Below are 20,912 nucleotides of genomic sequence, written 5' to 3'. Positions count from 1 at the left end.
GCTTTTTCACAGAGTACTTTGGCTATAAACTCTAGCTAAGAGTCTGACCCAGAATATATTCACCAGATACATCTTCCATACAGAGACATAGCACAGGAAGATGAAGAGTGCCCTTGACACTGGATCATCAGAGTCAAAGGATTTTCTTCAGTAGATGCCATGGTGAATGGCCCTATTTACTTCTTGAACAAGCCACTAGGGAACACAATCGGGAAAAAAATCACACAAAAGAGCTTGAGTGATTTGCTTTTTCCCAGGAAAACGTGCTGTATAAATTATGGACACATGCAAAATTCAACTTCCTGCCTAACAGGGATTGACAAGTGAATGGATCTGCAATTACAATACCTCAAGTGAAATCTACTTTCGTCATTAATCAGCATAATTTGAGCTCAAATGCCACTGCGGAAAAGTAGCAAGGAGAACTCTTTCGATATCTTTTGATACTGGAGAAGTGTTGTCTAGGTGTATAGAGTATCTCCCAGCCCTCTGCTCACCTTGATGGCTTCTACAGAGTCGTATTTGTCCAGTTTGTTGATGTGGTTGGTGATGCTGGTGTTGAGCGGGGCGGGTGACACAGGGTGGATGACAGTGGCGTCGTGGGACTGCTGCTGGTACCGCTGGCAGTACGTGTAAACGAGAAGGGTGAGAAGGCAACCAAGGATTGAGCTACTTAACCCCACGGCAATCATGTGGAACATGTTGAACTCTGTGGAGCGGAGAGAAGGTGGCAATCTTAATTTAAAGGCAGTAGCAGTAAAAGCTTCAGCTCGGGGAAGAATGTAGACAAGTGTTTGATTCAAATAAGGATAATGGAATTTTCACGTGTTTCCCTGAAACATCTCAATTGCAATAGTTTAACCCACGGTAGCAAATTCATTTTACCTCCCTGAAGGGACCATTATAAGAATCTTAGATACCCATACATCTCTGTAAGTAGAGATCATTGAAAGATGCTTAAACAAGTTCAGAACACAAATAAAAGAATTAATTGCATTCCATATATTTGAGTAGTTCATCAGGGGGTTTTTTTCAGACTGTATAACACAGCCTTGTTATACATAAATTATGTATATAGTATACATAAATAGGTTTTTTTCTTTCAGTGAACTACGGTATCACCTCTTCTGCTGCTGTTACAGTTTTTTCTCTTACACGTAGTGACTCGTGGCAGAACTGACAAAATCCTGATATCTTTAAAGCCCGTTTCTGCTTTCCATAAATGTTTTCCATATCCCTTTTATTGCATGCATGTCCCAGAAGCAGCAGCAAACGTTTTTCCATCCCTGCTTTGATTCTTGCTGGTTGCCATTCTTTTTGTAACTTGGCCAGTTTGTTGCCTTCTCCATCTCTTGGAATTTTTTATTCATTTAAGGGAGAGTGAGGAAGAAATGGTAGCATTCTAGGGGGAAATGGGAAGTGGCAAGAGATGGACTCCTTGACTCTCAATACACTTTCAAGCATGGCAGCCAGAGAGTGCAAAGTCAACAACTCAGAGCCCAGCACCCTTCCTCTCCAACTAGACAAGGATTAAAACAGAGAAAGCCCACTGCAGCATGAAACTGTAGGAGGGAAGCTAAAGCACAATTATCCCTTCATGTTACTGAACAGAGATACCAGATGAGATATGGCACCAGTAGGATTTGCTCAAAATAAACAAGTTGCACTTCTTTTCATTGTTATTTCAGACTGGAGCTGCGCTTTTTGATTTACTTGAGGGAAGAAGTATCACTGAAAAGCTCATGCTGGAAATTTAATTTTAGCATGACTGAAAATTTGTTTGTTGTTGCCTAAATGTACAAATAAAGGATTTTTAACTGATATACTGGTGCTAGTCTTGAAAATATCTCTTAGATCTTTTTCATTGTAATAAAAGAAAAATGGGCCACTACATGGGTCTCATTTTTTGTAAAATCTAAGGTAGGACCTTTACATGCCTCCTGAGTACTTAGAAACATGAACCAATATTTAGGTGACTCAGCTGAGTGTGTCTGTATATCAATCTATCACTAAAACATACTTCTACACCTTTATTAGGCTTTCCCAGTGTTGTAGAACTTGGCAAAATGTTTTCCTAATTAGGAAAAAAATCAAATTACATTATCTTGGCTCCCGTAACAAGTTACCATATGCACAAATACCCTTGCATAACCTCTGTGTTTTCACTGTCCTTTGTTAGGTTGAAAATGCAGCTTATCTGTGCATGGAAGAATACTAGAACTGGCCAGAGCTATTACCATGACGACACAGACTAAGCGCGATAGCTCAGCACAGAAAAAACAGAAAAGTTCATTTTCCTTCTTCTTCTTCTTCTTGTTTAGTAGTTTTAAAAGTTTTTCCTTTCAAGATCTAGTTTTCTAGCATCACGACTCTCCAGAATGGAAGCTTTTCTTTACTTTTTAGTTTTGTCTCTGGAAATGAAGGTGAAAATGAGTCCCAGGTAGAGTCTGGGCTATTAAATTTGTTAGCAGGCTGGTTTTCTGCTGTTTATTTGAAGTCTAAAAGAAGTTTGTGGATTTATTATCCTGAAAAAAGCGGAGCAACAAATTTACAAATTTTGACCTTCTGATAACTAGATTAATATAGGTATTTCTTTTTGAGTACAAAAAGACTGCCACGCTGACAAAGAAAATACAAACATCCAATAATGCATGTTCTACTCTCAAAGGTCACCAATGACAGATGGATATTTAATGAGAAATCCTGTAATAACTACATTTTTCTGTACAGGTAACTACTTTTTTTTCTGGACAAGTGTAAATAATGAGAATGCAGCATTTAGAAGGTAGAATAATACTAAGGGAGTGCAAAAGGTGAAACAAAAGCAAAAAAGTGGGGAATCAATATTTCAGCATTTAATAGATATCTTGAGCTGAAAACTTACCGCCACATCGTTTCTCTTCTATGCTGCTGGATCGTGCCACAGATATTTCTAGAAAAATAAAGAAACCACTTAGGCCAAGAAGAAAAAGTACTGCAAAGAACTTCTAGTTAAATTAACACAATAAGGATTTAAAAATTCATTCTATTACATCCACCTCAAATTCAAGATAAAAAATATTTTCACTATGTGGTAGAATTAATAGAAAGGACCCATGATAACTTCTGGTTCCTTAGTTTCCCAAGCAAAAGCAGCAACTTATATTTAATTAGTGCCTCAAAACATCTCTGGAATGAATAGGATGATGTGCACATAGAAACATTCTTTGTGGAGTTTAGGCTTGTGGAGAAAGAGTTGATTTAGCGAAGCAAAATTAACTGCAGTTTAATTACTTTGTGTTCAAATGTGCTCATTACTACTAGAAGTTTCATCTAGCACTAATGTGAAAAGTGGGAATTTATGCATCTTCAAAAAAAAAACGACTGCAAATTTCATAGGTCTCAGTCGTAAACTAATAAAATGCAATTCCAGCCTATATCCTTACCATTTTTTCTTTGAAAATACAGAATAAAATCTGTTGGCAATTGAGCTTTTCCACTCCTTACTTCCAGACCATAATTTCTATAAAGGGAAGTTCTGCCTTACAAATCAGTCTCTTGAACCTCTCTGAAAGGGTCAAGGATCACCTGTATGCAAGTGGTTTAGCTGACACAGTATACATGGATTTCAAAAAAGCAGAATTTAAAGTTTTTTGATAACGTCTTTCCAAGCAACAAATGAAGGGAAGGAAAAGATCCAGAAATTAGCTAGTACTGTGTCCAGTTCTTACAACAGAGGAAAGTTGCCACTTCTGTAGGGACTAGTCTTTTCAGCCAAGAGATAGGGGGGAAACCCCTGAGTTATAGGACTTGGATGAGTAAAAGCAAGCCAAATGAACCAAAGAAAGCAAGCTCAATTCCCTAAGGTGGGAGTAATGAGCATGACCTTATCTGCTGTGTTATTGGTAATGTGAGGAGGAGCAGCAAACAAAGCAGAAGGGAAAGAGATGTGGTGGCTTGTTTCAGATTCTGAAAATGCCTACCTTCCAAAACAAGATGTAGAATTTATATTAGATTAAGCTGCAGAGTCACAGAATGTGAATATTAATAGAGCTTCAAAAGCCTTAGAAAAGAGAAAATACAATGTGGGAGGTTTTGCTTTCATACTGACATTTTTCACATTGGTTTTAGAGGAAAATACTATTTGGGAGTTAAAGCCTCATGCACTATCCATAAAAACAGAGTTTAACTTTGCTGATGTCTTTGTTACATTGTACTATAGTTTACTGCATAGTCACACAAAGAAAAGGTTGCTGCACTGAATAAACACAGCTACATTTCAAAGGATACATTTGAAATGCAATGAATTTGTAAATTTTTCTGGCTGTGAAAAGCCCCCTAGATTTTTTTAATGTACATAGGGAGAAAGTCAACTGTTAACAGCAATGCAATGTGACCACCCATACTGTTGTGTGGATTTAAATAACTCCTGTGATTTAAAAACAAAAGTACAGTCATGAGTTTTACCAAATACTATAGAATAATAACATGACTATCCATCAGGTACTTAGCAGTCATGGGAGATAAGGACTGGAGGCAAAGCTAATAGTATTTGCCTTTCTGAGCAGTTATTAATGAAAGGGACTCTATGAAATGATTTCCAGATTAACAACCACAGCACTCATTTTGTACATGCAAACCACAAAACCTACAGCAATGTTTCTTTAATAATCCTAGTCTCAAAAACACTTAAGACAAAAAGCAAATTATTTCTGCTTGCTGTGTGTACTCATCCCCTGTTACCAAGCAGAATGGGGAAGACCTGTAGAATGCTGTGACAGTGACTAACAAAGTCCCAGGCAGTGACAGTAGGGACAGCTCCACAGCACTGGATATCATGGGTCAGATTTTTATGGAGACACCAGATCTAAGAACATTGTCTCTACACAGTAGACCAACATGCTTGTGCTGACTAAAGTCCAGTTCTGCTTCAGCTCATGGATCTGCACAGTGCAGTCTGAAGCAGTGCTATGACTCAGAGATTTAACAGAGATTTCACAAACCCTTCCAGGAGCTGGCTGATCTCACCTGGTATGAAGTTGGAGTCGGCAGCGCAGGCTCGGCTCTCGGTGGTGTTGCCTGTGCACTGGCTGCCCACAGGGAACAAAAGGGCGCACTGCCGGGCGCGGGTCTGGACGCCAGACGAGTCACAGTCAGACCACTCGGACCACTCGGACCAGCTGTCTGCAACAGGCAGAGAGGGACACACGTGCAGACACTGTGATTAAGGAGCTCAAGGGCACTGAGTGAGAGAAAAATAGCTTGTGTTTCTGAGTTAGGACAGAAAGCCTCCTCCCCAGCTACCACCATCTTGCAGAGAGAGGGCAGCTCCTTCACTGCAATGAAACAAAGGCAGCTTGGCTTTGGCAGAAGTCTCTGAAATGTGGATGTAATGGTAAATTTGCCACAGACATCTCATGGTTTTGGCTTCTGCCATGGCCTTTGTGTGTGCAAGTGAGATGCTGGAGAATTCTGTGGAGGTGACTGAAAGCATGATAGCTGTGGAATTAATTCCAGTCTAGGTCATTAGTGTAGACAAGGGCACTGCACTTTTTTATGTACCTGACAAGAAGCAATGAGAACTATAAGAGTATATATTCCAATCTGAAAATGGATGTGTATTTAACCACAAAAACAGAAGCATCTTGAAGATTTTTCAAAGTTTTTTTTTTTTTCAGCTTTTGCTATTTCAGGTTCATTTCTTGGCTGTAGAGTCTCATTTTCTCTTCCCCATTCAATTTGTCACCTTCTATTTCTTTTCTTTCTTCCTCTCCTCATGTAGCTTTGATTAAGATATTTTTATTTCATACCTGCGAGATCTCACATACTTTCCTTAAATGAAGTGAATTAATCTCATTCCCATGAGGTGGTGTGAGTTTGCTGCACTCAGCATTCTTACAACCCAAGGCCAAGCCTTCCCTTCATGGGAGTCTTCTGAGTTTGGCAAATATAGGAAAGACAGAGCTCAGATAAAGTTCCTTTTTTCCGTCAGCTTTCCCACTGAGATAGGTTTTATGGTTTTGATATAGAATAAATAGTGCCCTACTATTCCAAACCAAACTTGTTTCTGCTTCAAAATTTTAAATAATTTTATGCCAATAAAAAGTATTTTCATTTTGCCTGAAATAAAAAGCTGTGTATTTTCTAAATTTGATTCAAGTTAGATTGAAGAACATTACAATTTGTGAATTAGTGAAGCTTTTCTACACTGTTAATCAGGTGGAAAGTTAAGGAAGTTTTACACACTTTGGGGCCCTTCCAATGCCTTGTATAATTTCAGAATACAAGGTTCACATTTACTCATTACTTTCCCCTTGTTCACACGGGAAAGAAGTTAAAACTCTCAGTCATCTAAAATTTAACAGACTGCAGAAGGAATATTTGAGATTGCAGTCTTGAAAGATGCCAAGCAATAGGTGTTATTTATTAAATAGATTTACCTAGCAGGTCAGTTAAGAACAAGGATATTGATATTTAATGAACAATTTGTAACTATCTGGATGAGGCCTTCTTTGAACAACAGGAAAAATACCTTGATACAATTAGCTTGTAAGATCTTGTTCTCATGAGCAGCAGAAATACTCAGCTTTGTCCTTTAGTTTTTCTGTTTCCTAGGAAAGGCCCTGGAGGGGCTCATTAGTAGAGTGGGTACTAGGAGCAGAGAGGCAGATGCCAAAATGTAGTTCAATCCTAATTCAGGGGGGTAGGAGAGCTGAGGTGGGAGTCAAGCAAATGGACAGGCTTCTTCTGCTTACTTAGTGTGGCACATCCAGGAGCTGCTGTTATCACCTCCAGTGTCAGCTGCTGGATCTAAGTAAAATAAATATCTGAATCTTTACCCTTTTTAGTAACAATAAAGCCCTGCTCATTCAAGCCTAAAGGAATGTTGCCCATTATAAGTTTTGGCCCAGTTTTCACTGGTGGCAGAGAGCATGTTTAAGCCAGAGCCAAGATTCTTCTCCAGTCCTGGTATAATTGGGATATATGCAGCAGGTGCCAAAATACTTGCGGGTATCCTAAATGCATCTTGTTGACTGGTGCACTCTGCAGCCCCATCTTGTGCAGCATGCTTTTGTCCTGCTAGATCCTTTGCTGAAGAAGCTCCATCCCATGGTGAAATAGGAACTCCAGAGTACACAGGGATCATGCTAAGCCATATATAGGTGACTGGGCAAGGTTATTGTTTCATCCTGCTCCTTAGGGGACCCATAAGGAAACTGTGAGCCCTGCAGTGCACTCAGACACTACAGGACAGGTGGTCTGTGGGCCTGCTGCCAAGCTGATCAGCTCCATCAGGCACACAGAATCACAGAGGAGGAGAAGGGCACATTGGTGCAAGCATGAAATAGAGGCTCACCCCTGCAGTGGTGGGTCCTCACACCAAACCTGTACTTTGAGGACATTGTTGGGAGCTCAGGAGCTGCAGAGAAGTAAGGCACCCAAGACTAACAGATGTATGACTTCAAATTGTCAGATGTGCCATGGGAAGGTGATCCCATAGCTTTTGCATGCTCTTCTACTGAGTCAGCTCTCTTGCCTCATTCCTCTGATTGTTGTATCTTCAAGGTATCTGAGGCTCTCTTGCACCTCAGGCAGGCTCCTCTCAACTTGCTCCTCAGTTCTGTGCACAAGTGATGAGAATGTAGAAGAGAAAGTGGACTGGAGAGGTGTTTAACCTGGCTTTTCACCTCTAACGTTTCACCTCTAATCATGATGTGCTATATCTTCTTTGTACAGAGTCTTGGCTGGCCTTTGAAACCAGGTTAAGATAAAGCAGCTCCTAAGAAATCCCTTGGTGAAGGCAGCACTGCAGAAAGATCAGATTATTCAATGTAACATTTAAATTTCTTTCATGCAGTATTACACCACCATTGCTAAATGTTCAGGTGCTTTGTCCATTATTTTTACGTGTAAGTCACCAAGCCAAGGACAGAATGTATTTTCACCTCTTACAGAAGCTGTAAATACTTAAGGTATAAAACACTGTTTTATGCAACATATTGCAGACACCACTGCAACTGGTTACACTTACTGATAATCAGCCACTACTGATGAATACTGCAGTGCTTCCTTTCATATTGCTGTGATTGCATTTGGGTAAATTAAAATAAAAACTACAAATTCAATGACAGAGCTTTTAAAATGAATGATGAGAAAAATTGATGTGTTTTGCAGACACGAGCCTGTTACTTTCTTTTAAGTGCATATTTGAATACTTTCAGTTGGATTTGCTATTAAATCTCTATATCCTCTACAAATCCTTAGTATCAGGATTCCAGAAAGTTTAGTTCTCTGCTAGTTTTATTGGGAATTAAAAAAAAGAGTATTTCAAATGCCAAAATATCTTTGCTCTTTTCACAACTTAAGAAACGTTACTAATAATTTCCACTTTTTGTATATTCATTTCTGTGCTGGTTAGTTGCTCTTAGATTCCAAGTGTCAGTACTGTTCTCTTATACTGAGTATGTCACTCAAGCAGTGAATGTCAGCAAGGGTGTTTTCTGATTTGCACAAGGAACCACTCTTCACCTGGTCCTTACCACAAGAAAATGGCTCTGCAGGTGTTCAGGCATCTGCCCAAACTTGATCTGTGAAGCACTGTGGGTTTTTTTTGACCCATTCCCATGTGAAATAAGAGCAGTAAAAAGCAGTTTTGAAATCCATATTGTAAACATGAGGCAAGGGCCATTCTCACAGCTAGTGGATGATGTGTTGTTTTAAAAATCTATGGCAAATTTTCAGTGAGATTGAAATATCAATAAAATATTACAGAATGTGAAAAATACATTTTATGCCTCTGAAGTGCTATTGTTTTATAAGGGTTTCCACTTTCTTGAACCAAGATGAACAAAAACAACCTCCTTGTCCATCTTGCATCTGTTCCAAATTTTGTGTCATAGGCAGGTCAAAACAAGATGAAGAAATTATTTATGAATGTTGGCAAACTATCATTTATAAGAAAATGGTGGTAGAAAATAAATGCACCACAAGAGAAAGAGCTACAATACTAGCACAATGAACACGCCAGCTCTGGCCTTTCAAAGATGCCTTAAAGGATTTCAAGGCAGCTATGCAACTTCTACATAGAAATGTACACTGTCTGTCTCAAAAAATCAAATAATCAACTGATTCTGTCGTTGGCTTTTTTTTTTTTTTTTTTTTTTTTAAACCCAACTGGGGATTTTTAACCCAATCTGCTTTAATTTTGACAAGGTAGGTACTTTTATTCTGCTGGCAGATATGTAGTACCTAGAAAAGGAAAGAACCATAACAAGTAATATGACCCATTCAGACTCATGGGGCTTTTGCCCTCAGTGCTTGTGCCATGCACAGCCTCATCATATGAGCAGAAGACCTTTGCTATGATGTCTAGCAGCTCTAAGTGAAGCAAGTAATACAGTGTGGCATCAGAGCTTCTTTCCTTTTGCTGTTGTTTGCAATCCACTAATCAGTAATACATGAAAGTTTATATGGTTTTAATCTCAATTTCTCACTTAATTTTAAAAAAAGGAGTTTCATTTAATATGAGTCAAAAGGCAGAGTCAAAGTTACAGAAATAGACATGACCCATAATATCATACAACTCGCAGGAGTGCTGAGACATTTAATCTATTAAGCACACTACAGTCATTTAAAAAGATCAGGTCTTTGTTCCTTAACATCCAAAGTTGAAGAAGGAATTTTACAAAGACCATGAAAGTTTTCTTTGTGTTTTATATGAAAACAGGGCAAATCTAGTTGAAAGACCTAGTGATAACACGTGTTGAATATTAACCTCAGCAATATGCTTGCTGTGAATGTTTGGTGTTGTAACAAGAGCACTTTGTGATATTTTTATTAAAAGTCTCATAAACCATTTGCATGGTCCACTTCAAATATTACACAATTTTGCTTAATCCAGATTCAGATACAGTAACTTAGATTTTAATTTTTCAAGAGGAAGGAAGGAGGCAGTGTCTTGTAGAACATATTCTGCTAGTACTTGATTTACTGTAGCATTGTAACATGTAAAAGCTGATTGTTTGCATAATAAGGGAGAGAAATTATTTCTTTCTGAATAATAGATCAAGGACACTATGTTGCCTAACTGGGAATGCTTTATTCTGTGGCACATAAAGAACAAGAAGGATGGGCTGTTTGGCTGTACCTGGGCAGGGCTGTGTGTTGCAGAGTGCCTCCTCAGTGTGCAGCCCAAGGCAGATGTCCCCTCCGTAGGCTGGGGCTGGGTTTGTGCACGAGCGAGTCCTCATGTAATGCCCTCCTCCACACGTTGCTGAGCACTTGGACCAAGATGACCAACAAGACCAGCCTCCATCCACTGAAAAGACAAAGAATACTGTATTTTTCCAAGCTGATGACATGACATGACATAATCCAGCTCATCTTTCTCATATTCTGGGGATCTAATTCATGCCCTACTGAAACTACTGGATTTTTTAGCTGCCACTGAAAAATAGTTCCCATAAATTTAATCACAATGCAATTTAATTTTAAAGGGCCCTGGTATGCTGGAAAAGCCTAACAAAATTACTCATACATATAAGACACTTTTAGTGGGTATTATAACATCTTTAGGGGAAAAATCTTTTTTTCTTCTTTTCCTTTTCTTTTCTCAGTTTTGAGGAAACAAAATGCCAAAGCTCGTTTAGCAGAAATATTGTAAGCTCAAAGTAGTTTTTTATTGATAGAAATAAAACAGAGCCAAATAATAGCAACAGAAGGATGGAGCAATCCAGAATTTCAGGTGGATTGCCTTAACCCTACAACCCCATCTCAAATGATCTAATACAGTTGTAGGATTTGATGGGCCAATATAATGTTACAGTCTTAACACAGCACTACCACTGATGTCAGAAGTAGAACAAAGGCAGAAGTTTAAGAAAGCAACACACATTGACAAAAAAGAGTTGCCACTTTAAGTTTTTAAAACAAGTTTTTGAAGAATAAATATTATTTTTTATCTTACCCTCCCTTCCCCTTTTTGCATTTACTAATTCAAGTATATCAGACTATTCTCCAGTCAGAGTTTTCACAACATTCTTCTGAAATGTAGGCTGGATTTCATGGGAGACCCATTTGTCATATGATTTATGACACACAGCTACTAGACAAGATTTAAATGAAAGTTCACCTCATTGCCTGCACCAGTCTGGCTCCTTTGAGCCCCTGTCCTTAAAACTATTGCTCCAGAATGTATTTCTGGTATTTACAGCCACATTGTAGCCCATCTGCCAAAGACTTTACACCTGTAGTCACATGACAAAGTAAGATGTACTTCTCCCACTCCCAGAGAAGTATTCTTTCTGCAAGAATCTCAGTATTTCCTTCATTTATCTTTTCCTTTTTTTTTTTTTTAAGAGACAAAACCGTAAACTTTCAAAATTTTCATATCCTTCAAAAAATGAATTTCTCTTCAAACCTCTATTTAAAGCATTATCACTTGAATCCTTACGGACGTAAATTATTTACCACGTCTTTTTAACCTTTCCCATTCAATTAATGAAACAGCTTTTCAAGGGATAGTTTTTACTGGTTTATTGAAATGCTATTCCATCATTGTCTCTTACCATAAAAAAAAAAAAGGTTGCAACTCTTAAAAAATTAGCTTACAATGAAAATATCTATGTCTTATTTGCATTTAGATTCTCTCTTAGATGGAGATGTAGAACATTTTAAAAAAATATTTGTTTTGGCTTTACAGGATTGCATATCACAAATGCACTTGGTGAGTCGAGTAGAGTGATTTCTATGTAAAGTCTCCAACAGTGAGAAAATAAGCTAGGAGATTTTTTTATATTAAAAGCTATACATGCATGCATTTTTAATGTCACTTCAGATACAGTACAGCTTCAGGTTCTCAACTGCTAATCAAACAGATAATTCACTATTGCATACCAAAGACTATTTACTAATCTTTTTACTACAGTAGTTGAATATATTGCCTTTTATTCCCTGTATTGTTTGTTTGCAACACCATCCTAAAAATCAAGAAAGCATGGACTTGGGACTTCCTTGGTAAGACCTGTAGTTGTGAAAACTCTTGCAGCTAATTTATCTGAACTCTGAAGCCTGATTTGACAGACAGGATTTCTATAATCTGGTACTATATTCCAAGTACGCAATTTAAATAAATTATTTCCATTATTAAGGATTTTAATGATTGCTACATCGTACAACAAATCATCATGCATGAGAGAGTTTTATACTACCTATCATAAATAAATACTGTATCTTGGTAGAGTATCTGACTTGTTCTCCTACTTGTATTTTTCTTATTCATACTTTTCACTGGAAAACAAATATGTCTTTTTGCCTGAGCTAACTCTATTAATGCAGTATTATGCAAACTCATATCAAAGAAAGCCACAGGTTATTTGTCTTCAGTGCAGATGAAATATACTGTGCAATTTTATAACAATTTCAAGACACGGTATCTTTTATTCAGAACTTGCTTCTTTCCTCTTTTTTTTTTTTTTTTACATACTTCAAATAAAAGCAGAAGCTGTTACCCAACCTATTTATTTCATACAATACTAAAGCTTTACCTTTCTAGATACTCCCTTTTTCTTCTTTTATTTTTTTTCTTTAAAAGTGATCTTTGACTAGCTCAAATGAATGATCAGAGGCATGTCTGCTGCAGCATATATATCTTCATGAAACAGAATTGATTCTGCCTGAGATTAACTACACAGAACATAAATTGTCTGCAGACATTGCCAGTGCATTGTTCACTCTAATGGAGACAATGACCCCCCACACTTTCCTACTTATTTTTCCATGGACCAGAGTGAGAATTACAAATGCACTTGCATTTGAAATTGCCATTGATCTTCAGGTGGCCAAGAACACAGAGACCAATGTGACATACCAGCTGCAGTGATCATGGCTGTACTGTTTGTCTTCAGGTGTAAAAGGAGGAGTGGGTCTGGGGAAGGTGGGGAAGGACAAATATAATAGACAGTGTTAGAGTTGATCTTAGTTGAGCTGGACAGTGCAATTATAACTGATTTTTTTAGCAACTATTTACTGACAGACTGCGTCTAACCTTTCAAGGACTGTTGTAACTACCTCTTTCAATAAAGTCACCAGAACTTTTTCTTTTCAGCAACAGAAGATAATAAGGCATCGTCATGGTTAAATAAGATCAAAGGAGTGGGTATTTACTGCTTGAGTTTTTAAAAGACCTAAATAGAGCTCTATGGTTTCTTTCATCTTTCTTTAAGTTGCTTAGCAACACAGCACCATCTGGTTTGTTTTTTATTTTTCCTTTTTTTTCCTTTTGTCATAGAGCCCTTAATGTTATTTCTGACTCTTACAGGAGGAAAAATACACAGCAGCAAGAAAAGTTCCAGTCACTACAGTTTCTTTACATAACAATTTTGTAGAGATGTTGGACAAAAGAAAGTCATTAAAGTAGCTCCACAATGAAAGATTTAGAGTCTTTACATCTTCTGACAATTGCTGAGGTTGGTCCCTTTAGGAAGAAGACTCTTTTTAGCTCCAAGGGTGCTATCAAACAGTGCACTTTCAGTAAAGCAAACAACTTTTTGCCTACTGGCCGTTGTTGAGGTTAATAAGTATTTCTTCACTGTAATGAACGAAACACACACCATAGGGAATAGGATGTGCCAGGAAGAAACAGAGTACAGAAATGGGATCTCCTGAGGACACAACAAAACATCCACACAACTGGAGAATTTCCAAGAGACAATTAAGTAAACTGGATACCCTGCTATGCACTTTGGGTTTTACAAGGAAGTGGGGGCAGACACACTGACATCACCTGCTTTCATGAGAACATAGATAGGATTGCAGCCTCCTTTATAAACTGTCTGCATGTTGGGCAGCCTCCCGCTCCCTTCCAGACACCTGGGGATCATCCCATTCCACATCACTTAGTCTACTGCTTTTTCCCAATCCTGTGGGATACTGCTGCATGTTTCAGTGGGAAAAGAGTAATTTTTACATCATAGTTTACAAAGGCAAAGTCTAATTTCTGTGATGCCTTTTATTCATAAGAGCAATGCTGGATGAAAGAAACAGTCAAAATAGTGCAATGCAGAAACACAAGGCAAACAAATGGTTCTAAGAAAAGAACAATAACAAAATCTAAGGGTCCATTTGGGTTTAAGTCTGTAGCTGAGACTTTTAAGTCAGAAAACCAACAGTTGCTTCGAAGAGCAGTTCATCCCTCTTCTTGCTGGCTATAGAAGCACCTAGAGTGATCAGTGCATGTTACAAGATGGGCTTCAGCCTCCATTTACTGGAGTAATTCCTTTTTCCACCTGATTTATGAAGTTACTGCAGGATAAATTTTATTCTTTTAAATACATTCTTGTTTTCTTGTGGCCAAGCATGAGTTAAACAATAACAAAAAAATAATAAGAGGAAAGGAAAACAATAAAAGAGAAAAAAAATAAAACCAATAAAAAGTAATTGACTTTAGGGGATGCATAAATAACTTACATAATCTTCCAGGGATTTTTGTATATCTGACACTCATTATTGCTATTAGAATGTTCAGTGATATATGAATTTATTCAGATCTTCTCAGCTAAAATTTCAAAACTAAACTAAACTAGAACCACTATAAATAAAAATCTGAAATTGGTAAAATCCCAAAATATTGTCATGAGGTATCAGAATTTCTAATCTAAGAGATGGCAACTGTCCTTTCCCCCTAATCCTCCACCATGCCCTGAGGGCAAGAGAGAAACTCCTGTAGCTCATGCTTCTTAGGCTTGCTCACAGAGCTCTGCTTTAAATGTCTAATTAAGGCACATCAGCCAAGTGTCCCCATATCCTTATGCAAAGGAATATAAGAGAAGGCAACAAGAAACAAAACAAAACACAAATGAAGAAAAGTTGTCTTTTCCTACAGAGATAACTGAAGAGAAGTGCAATACTGTGAACTAGGACAGTGTTTTTTACGTTTGGTTGTATTATTGTCAGGCAAACAGATCTGTTATAGCCAGCAAATTCCTGTAATTTTTTTAGATTTTCAGGATTTATAATTTGAAAACTTCTCTTCATCATCTATTTCTCTTCATAATGTACGTATCTAGCAAACTCCAAAGGATAACCAAACCCTTATATGACTGATTTTAGATTCTTTTTATTATTGACTGCAGATTAGTAACTCAAAGAAAACAGAAATGTCAGTGAGTATTCACAGATCCTTTCCACAGTTATTCAGGCTGTTCAGTTCAGTTCCTGCCAGCTTAATGCTATTCACATCTCTGAGACATAAAAAAAAGAGCTGAGGCACAGGTTCAAAGCATAATTTGCTAGTGCAAGACAATAGTTCAAATTCTCCTACCCCTCAAAGTAGCTTAGCCAGATGGAAACAGTACTGAGAGCCTGCCTTTGCCCTACACTGGCTCACTAACTATTTCTGCAGCTTATTTGGGAGAGCGTGTGTTAGTTGAAGGCAAAATTGTATGACGGATCATTCTAAAACTTGAATAATACAGACAAATCATCTTCCAGAACCTGTATACAATTTCTGGCAATTTTCTGGCACTGTTCAATTTACTATTATATATTCAGCCTTCAAATACTATGAGCAAAAGGCCCAGTGACTGCTACCAATCTGCGGACCATTTACTACTGCAGAAAAAAAATTCAGTTTCTCTCTCCCTTGCAGGCCTAAAAAAGGTTTAACAGAATTTACTGAAGGCAGAGTCTAGATGACTTCAGCACCTGTTTGAAATTCTGGCATCCTGCTTTTAACTATCATTTTCTGTTTATTAATATATTAATAAGTATATTTAAGATGCTGCAAGTGTTGCAAGACACTTAACTAGACAAGACAGCCTTGTACACTTTGATTGCTCCATGGGCTTTTTCATTGTGTTAGTCCTTCAGAGCACTTAGTATCTTCCAGGATGACACTGAGGCCAGGTTAATTAATCGAGAAACATAAAGTCCTACTGACTTTCAGCATGACTTAAACTGTTGTGGTGTGCATTTTGGGTTTTCTAATTTCTGTATAATTTTTGTATCCCAGTTTCTGTAAGTGTTCATCTACCCCCACTCGGCTTTTCTTAATCACTGTTGTTAACTTCGTAACAGGTCTGGCTCCCCCCATTGTGTCTCCTTAATAGCCCAAAATTCAAGACAGCATTTAATTTGAAAATCAACAGCAAGGGCTGAAAACCAAATCTAGCCCCATTTTATAGGTAGCTTCATCTATTCCATATATTCCTGGGGAGGTTTGCATACTTTGGTGCAATGGTCTTCTACATCTTGGATGCAATGAATTACTGCCAAACTACTTGAACAGTGCAGTTACATGAAACAAAATTGTTTATCCTTTTACTTTCCTGGAAAAAGCAAGGCACTATGATTCTAGTTTGGGAACTAATGAATCAGACTATGCAATAGGGCTGTGCCCACATGGAGAAGACTTGGACCACAATATCCTAATTCTCTGCAAAATGTTGTCTCTCTGTTGGTTCCCTTTCACCTCTCTCCAATAGCACTTAGTGTAGAAAACACGGACAACATGCACTTCACTTGTCACGTGTCTAAGCTCAAAAGGAAGCATCATCTCTTCCCCTGATCTGCTCAGATGTCTGCACCCCCAGACAGAGAAGTTACAAAATGAGCAATTGAAGCAATTGAAGCTCCTCCTTGGATGCAGCAAGAAAATTTCACCAGAAAGCACTGGCTGGTTGTGCCCAAGTGCCTCTTTTAGAACTTCAGTGGCTCAGTGGGCATTTCCCCAGATCAAAACAGGGATCCGCAATAGAAATCCTCCATGGATCCGTCCCACCAGCAGGAGAGCTGGGGGCTTGAGTGCCTCAGAGCATTCAAGTTTTCAAACAGTTCTACTGTTCCTGTAAGCAATAAGACTGCAGAGAAATTTGCTTTCAGTGAACAGCCAGAATGTTCACAGACTCTGGGTTGTGTGCTAAAACATATTGCTTAGGTTAAACTGAAGATAGAAACATGCTTTTCAAGAAACTGTGCCTGCCAGAGAGGGAAGTGTTGTTTTCTGCACAGATTTTCTGCTTCAATTCTGATGCAAGGGATGAACAGTGACTGTTAGAGGGCTTTAAAAGTTTAGGAAAAGCACTGCAAAAAGGTTGGGAAAAACAATCATATTATAAAAAAACCAGTGTATCCATGAGGAATAGAGTTTTAATTTGAAACCATATATGTATATGTTAATACACATGTATGCTTTAAAATGGTGGTGCACATATGTAGTAGGTATATTGCCATACATACTATATATATATCGTACTGTATTTCTGCCTGGTTTTGAACCAAAACCTCCACACATAATAGTAATTATTCAGGTCCACAAATGAATAAATGACAAAAGCTCCAAGTCTTCAACAAGAAAACATGAAGCACTGCTATACATAATTAATACAATTAAAGATGTATGAAAGCTTATTTCTAAATTTACTTGTTGCTGCTGGAACAAACTGAGTTTTTCAGTCTTCTTTCCTTCTTCCTCTCTATTGTTTCTTGCCATGAATTCTCTCTTCCTAAACCAATAGCACCTTCTTTTCTTCATGTGTTCTCCTACACCGTTCCCCTTTCTTTTCCCACAAAGCCTCTGCAAAGCTCAAAAGCCTTTCAGTTTGAATGTTTATTTTATGAAGGGTGAGAGATGTGACTGAAACCAAGATTTGTTTTTCCACTATGTTGGAGATACAACAATGATTTTTAATCCAAAGTAGTTTCTTGTAAACATATATTCTGCTTATAATCCCTTTCATAGAATCATAAAAAAACTTGAAATTAAGAAGAAATTCAAGAATGCAAGAACAATCTTTATGGACTACTTGAATAACCATCTAATTTGGTGATCAGATGTAAAGCTTATTTGCTGGCAACTCTACACTTAAAAGCTAACACAGATTTAATGCCAGAAACCACTGTGATGAAAATAATATTTTGAGTTTAAATAAAGACAAGGCCAGATTTCTTATGTCTTGCCAGAATTCTGATATTTTTTCCTATAAGTTTAATACTAAATTTATATTTTTACAGCCAGTCTCAGAAGTGAAAAAAGATATAGCTATTAATACTCTCAACGATAAATTTATTGACATCACATGGGAATATTACCCAAATACACTCACAGTATAAAGGTAAATTTGAGCTGTAATTGATTCAAGAACCAAAACAAACCCAAAACTCACCAACTAAAATATTAAAAAAAAACCAAACCCAACCAACCAAATATGGCTAGATATAAATTGTAGGATGAGCTATTTAGTTTTAACTTCTTTCATTTCATTTGAAACTTACCTGGGCAAGGCAAAATGTTGCATTCCTGGTACTCTAGAGATGGGCCAAGGCAAGGAAGTCCCCCGTACTTGGGCTCAGGATTGCTGCAGACCCGTTTGCGGTTCCGGATCCCTCTGCTGCAGTCACGGCTGCACTGAGACCACGGGGACCAGGGTGACCAGGCACCATTGATGGTGTGAGCAGAGTATCGGCCAGAACGCAGGAAGTCCCCTGACAGTCCTAGTAAAATAAAGATCAAAAGATTAATACTGAATTAAAACGGTATCTCATCCCAGTACAACCTTTTCCTCTTCAAATTTACTCCTAGGCTTCTAATAGTAAATAATATGAACAAAAGGGTCCTATCCTTTAGCCTTACAATCCAAACCCTAATTTCATCTCAAGAATCTTTTCTATTACAGAAGTTTCTATAATGGAAATTTCACTTACACAGAACTCTAGCGAAGAGTTGGATCCAACACTCCACTTAAAACTCAATGGCCACATTGACTGAACTAAACAATTTACTCCACCAAAGAATGATAAAAATTATCTCTCTCTTGCACAGGGATTACCATCAGAGAATCTTCAAATATATTACACAGATATAATTGCCTCTGTTTCACAGGAAGAAGGTGACAAAGGAGACAGGACTGAGCTTCCTGTGACCACCTCCTGCAGGGCTCTGCCCACTCAATCCACCCAGCCTTCATGCTGCTGGCTGTGCACAGAGGCTCACAGGCATCCTATGCACTGTACTTGCCCTAGCCCTATTCAGACTTTACATAGTGTCCACTAATAATTCCACAAAGTCTAGCAAAACTACCCTTTTGTGAAAAGCAATGTTTTGCCACTATAGAAACCAGTTTATTTCCACTGACTTGCAGGGTTCTAAGCCAAATATAAGCTATGGAAATCAGCCCTTTGGAGACACACACACATACCATAGAAAATTCCTTTTTAAAATAATCATCTGGTAAGTGGAAAACATATTTTCTAAGTAAGTTTAGTACAGAGAAAAGGCTTTAGATTAAATGGTAATGGATGAAGTCTGCTATTTATCAGTGAGAAGGGCACACAGATCTTGTTCACAGCATTCAAATGACAGACCTGAGTGAAGTTCTAATAATCTGCAGTTCATTTTAGTACCTCTGTCACTTTGGGGCTTGGTCCTGCATGGGAAAAAAAATCCCTCAACTGTATTAAGCACAACACTGAAGTCACTCTTGAGCTGTAGCCTCACCTCTAAGCATCACTACTAAGCACCTCCACCAACACTACTGGGAATTCCTACTCCTGTTCCACCTTTCCCAGTGGAAACTATGATTTATGGACCAACACAAGTGCTTTTATTACAAGTACTTGTTTAAGTAGCTGTGATGACAGAAGGCCCTGTGAATGGTACTTCAGCCAGCAGAGGATATGGCTGGTTGTTTATGCTAGAGCTTCAGTATTGCCAACATAAGTACAGATGAACTGTATCATCAACAGCGGAGAAACACAGGGGATTGTTTGCAGCTGCAACTGCAAGAAATTATTTTGTGCCCCTACCCACAGCCATAGGCACTGTAGAAGTATGAAATGGAGATAAAGAATCAGAAGGCTTACTGAACGATGCCATGAAAACAGAAATAATACCATGAAGAGTCTGCCCAACAGCTGTCCTGCACTGAACAGGATCAGCATTCTGCATAACCATGATGGAGAAGCCTCTTATTTGCAGTGTCCACCCTATTTCTATCCGTGGTTATGGCATTAGTAACACTGCTGAACTTCTTCCCCAAGAAATGCATTCACAATCATCCCGAAGCAGATGAGGGTTTGCATATTTTTATTCAACACTTGATAACGTGCATTATTGGAATGATGATGCATTGACACAGAAACACTGGTAATAAGAAACTGTTGAAATTAATAAGAAAGCAGCCGAATTGCAATATAAAAATGACTAAAACTGGACAAAACCTTTCAGAAATAGTAGAGGGTAACTATTTCTCTCCTGCTGAGCCAGATTCTATTACACAGATATTAAAAGCAGCATTTCAAAAAACATGACATATATTCAAATGCAAAAAAGGGAGCAAGTACAGAGAAACAGAATGTGAATAATGAATACGGGTCCATTTTCCTGCTCTATAAGACCCTTTTTTTGCAATTTGGTATCACTCTGGTCATGGAAATTCTCAGCTTATGTACACAGTGAGCTGTGAGAACAAAATAATAGTGTATTTTATAGCAGAATTCTAAATCAAGGGGTTTTTAAGTTATTAAATTAAGAGCAATGCAAACAATGAAAAAAGTATTAATCTGACCAGACTGCCAGTCATGCCATTCATAAATCACTGCAGGGTGTACCACTTCATAAGAATACTAGGATATTTTGAAGATATTTTTGTAGGTTACATGTAGCTTTTTAAGTCCTAATGAAAATGTGTGACCTTATCTGATGTTATGGTATTAGATTTCTTGTGATTTAAATTGGAGACTGGGGAGTGGAATCTTCTAAGGGAAAGCTCTAAGATAGTTTAACTCTGAAACAGAAAAATATTCCAAAGAATCTTTTCAGTGTGGAGTTTGCTCTGCAGCAAGTGTTCCCCTGAGTTTTCTTCTTTCCAAAGCATTAAAAAATTTATTATAAGGACCAGTCTTTTCACAGTTTTACAGCAGTTAATACAGACTTCATA

The 20,912-nt window shown here is 37.9% G+C and overlaps 1 protein-coding gene across 14 annotated transcripts in view; it reads right to left on the bottom strand.

Moving 5' to 3' along the window:
* Nucleotides 1-20,912, bottom strand: part of SEMA5A (semaphorin 5A) — a 310,831-nt gene that overhangs the window by 5,848 nt on the left and 284,071 nt on the right. For all 14 annotated transcript variants that reach the window (XM_083854446.1, XM_083854449.1, XM_083854445.1 and 11 more), the window contains 5 exons: nucleotides 18,250-18,468; nucleotides 10,127-10,297; nucleotides 5,008-5,163; nucleotides 2,885-2,932; nucleotides 498-709 (listed from right to left, as the gene is read on the bottom strand). In XM_083854446.1, coding sequence (XP_083710572.1) covers nucleotides 498-709; nucleotides 2,885-2,932; nucleotides 5,008-5,163; nucleotides 10,127-10,297; nucleotides 18,250-18,468 — 806 coding nt within the window. The remainder of the gene's footprint in view (nucleotides 1-497; nucleotides 710-2,884; nucleotides 2,933-5,007; nucleotides 5,164-10,126; nucleotides 10,298-18,249; nucleotides 18,469-20,912) is intronic.

The sequence above is a fragment of the Zosterops lateralis genome (genome assembly GCF_965231275.1).
Source record: "Zosterops lateralis genome assembly, chromosome: 1".
NCBI lineage: Eukaryota > Metazoa > Chordata > Aves > Passeriformes > Zosteropidae > Zosterops > Zosterops lateralis.
This window is presented reverse-complemented; position numbering and strand designations above follow the sequence as displayed.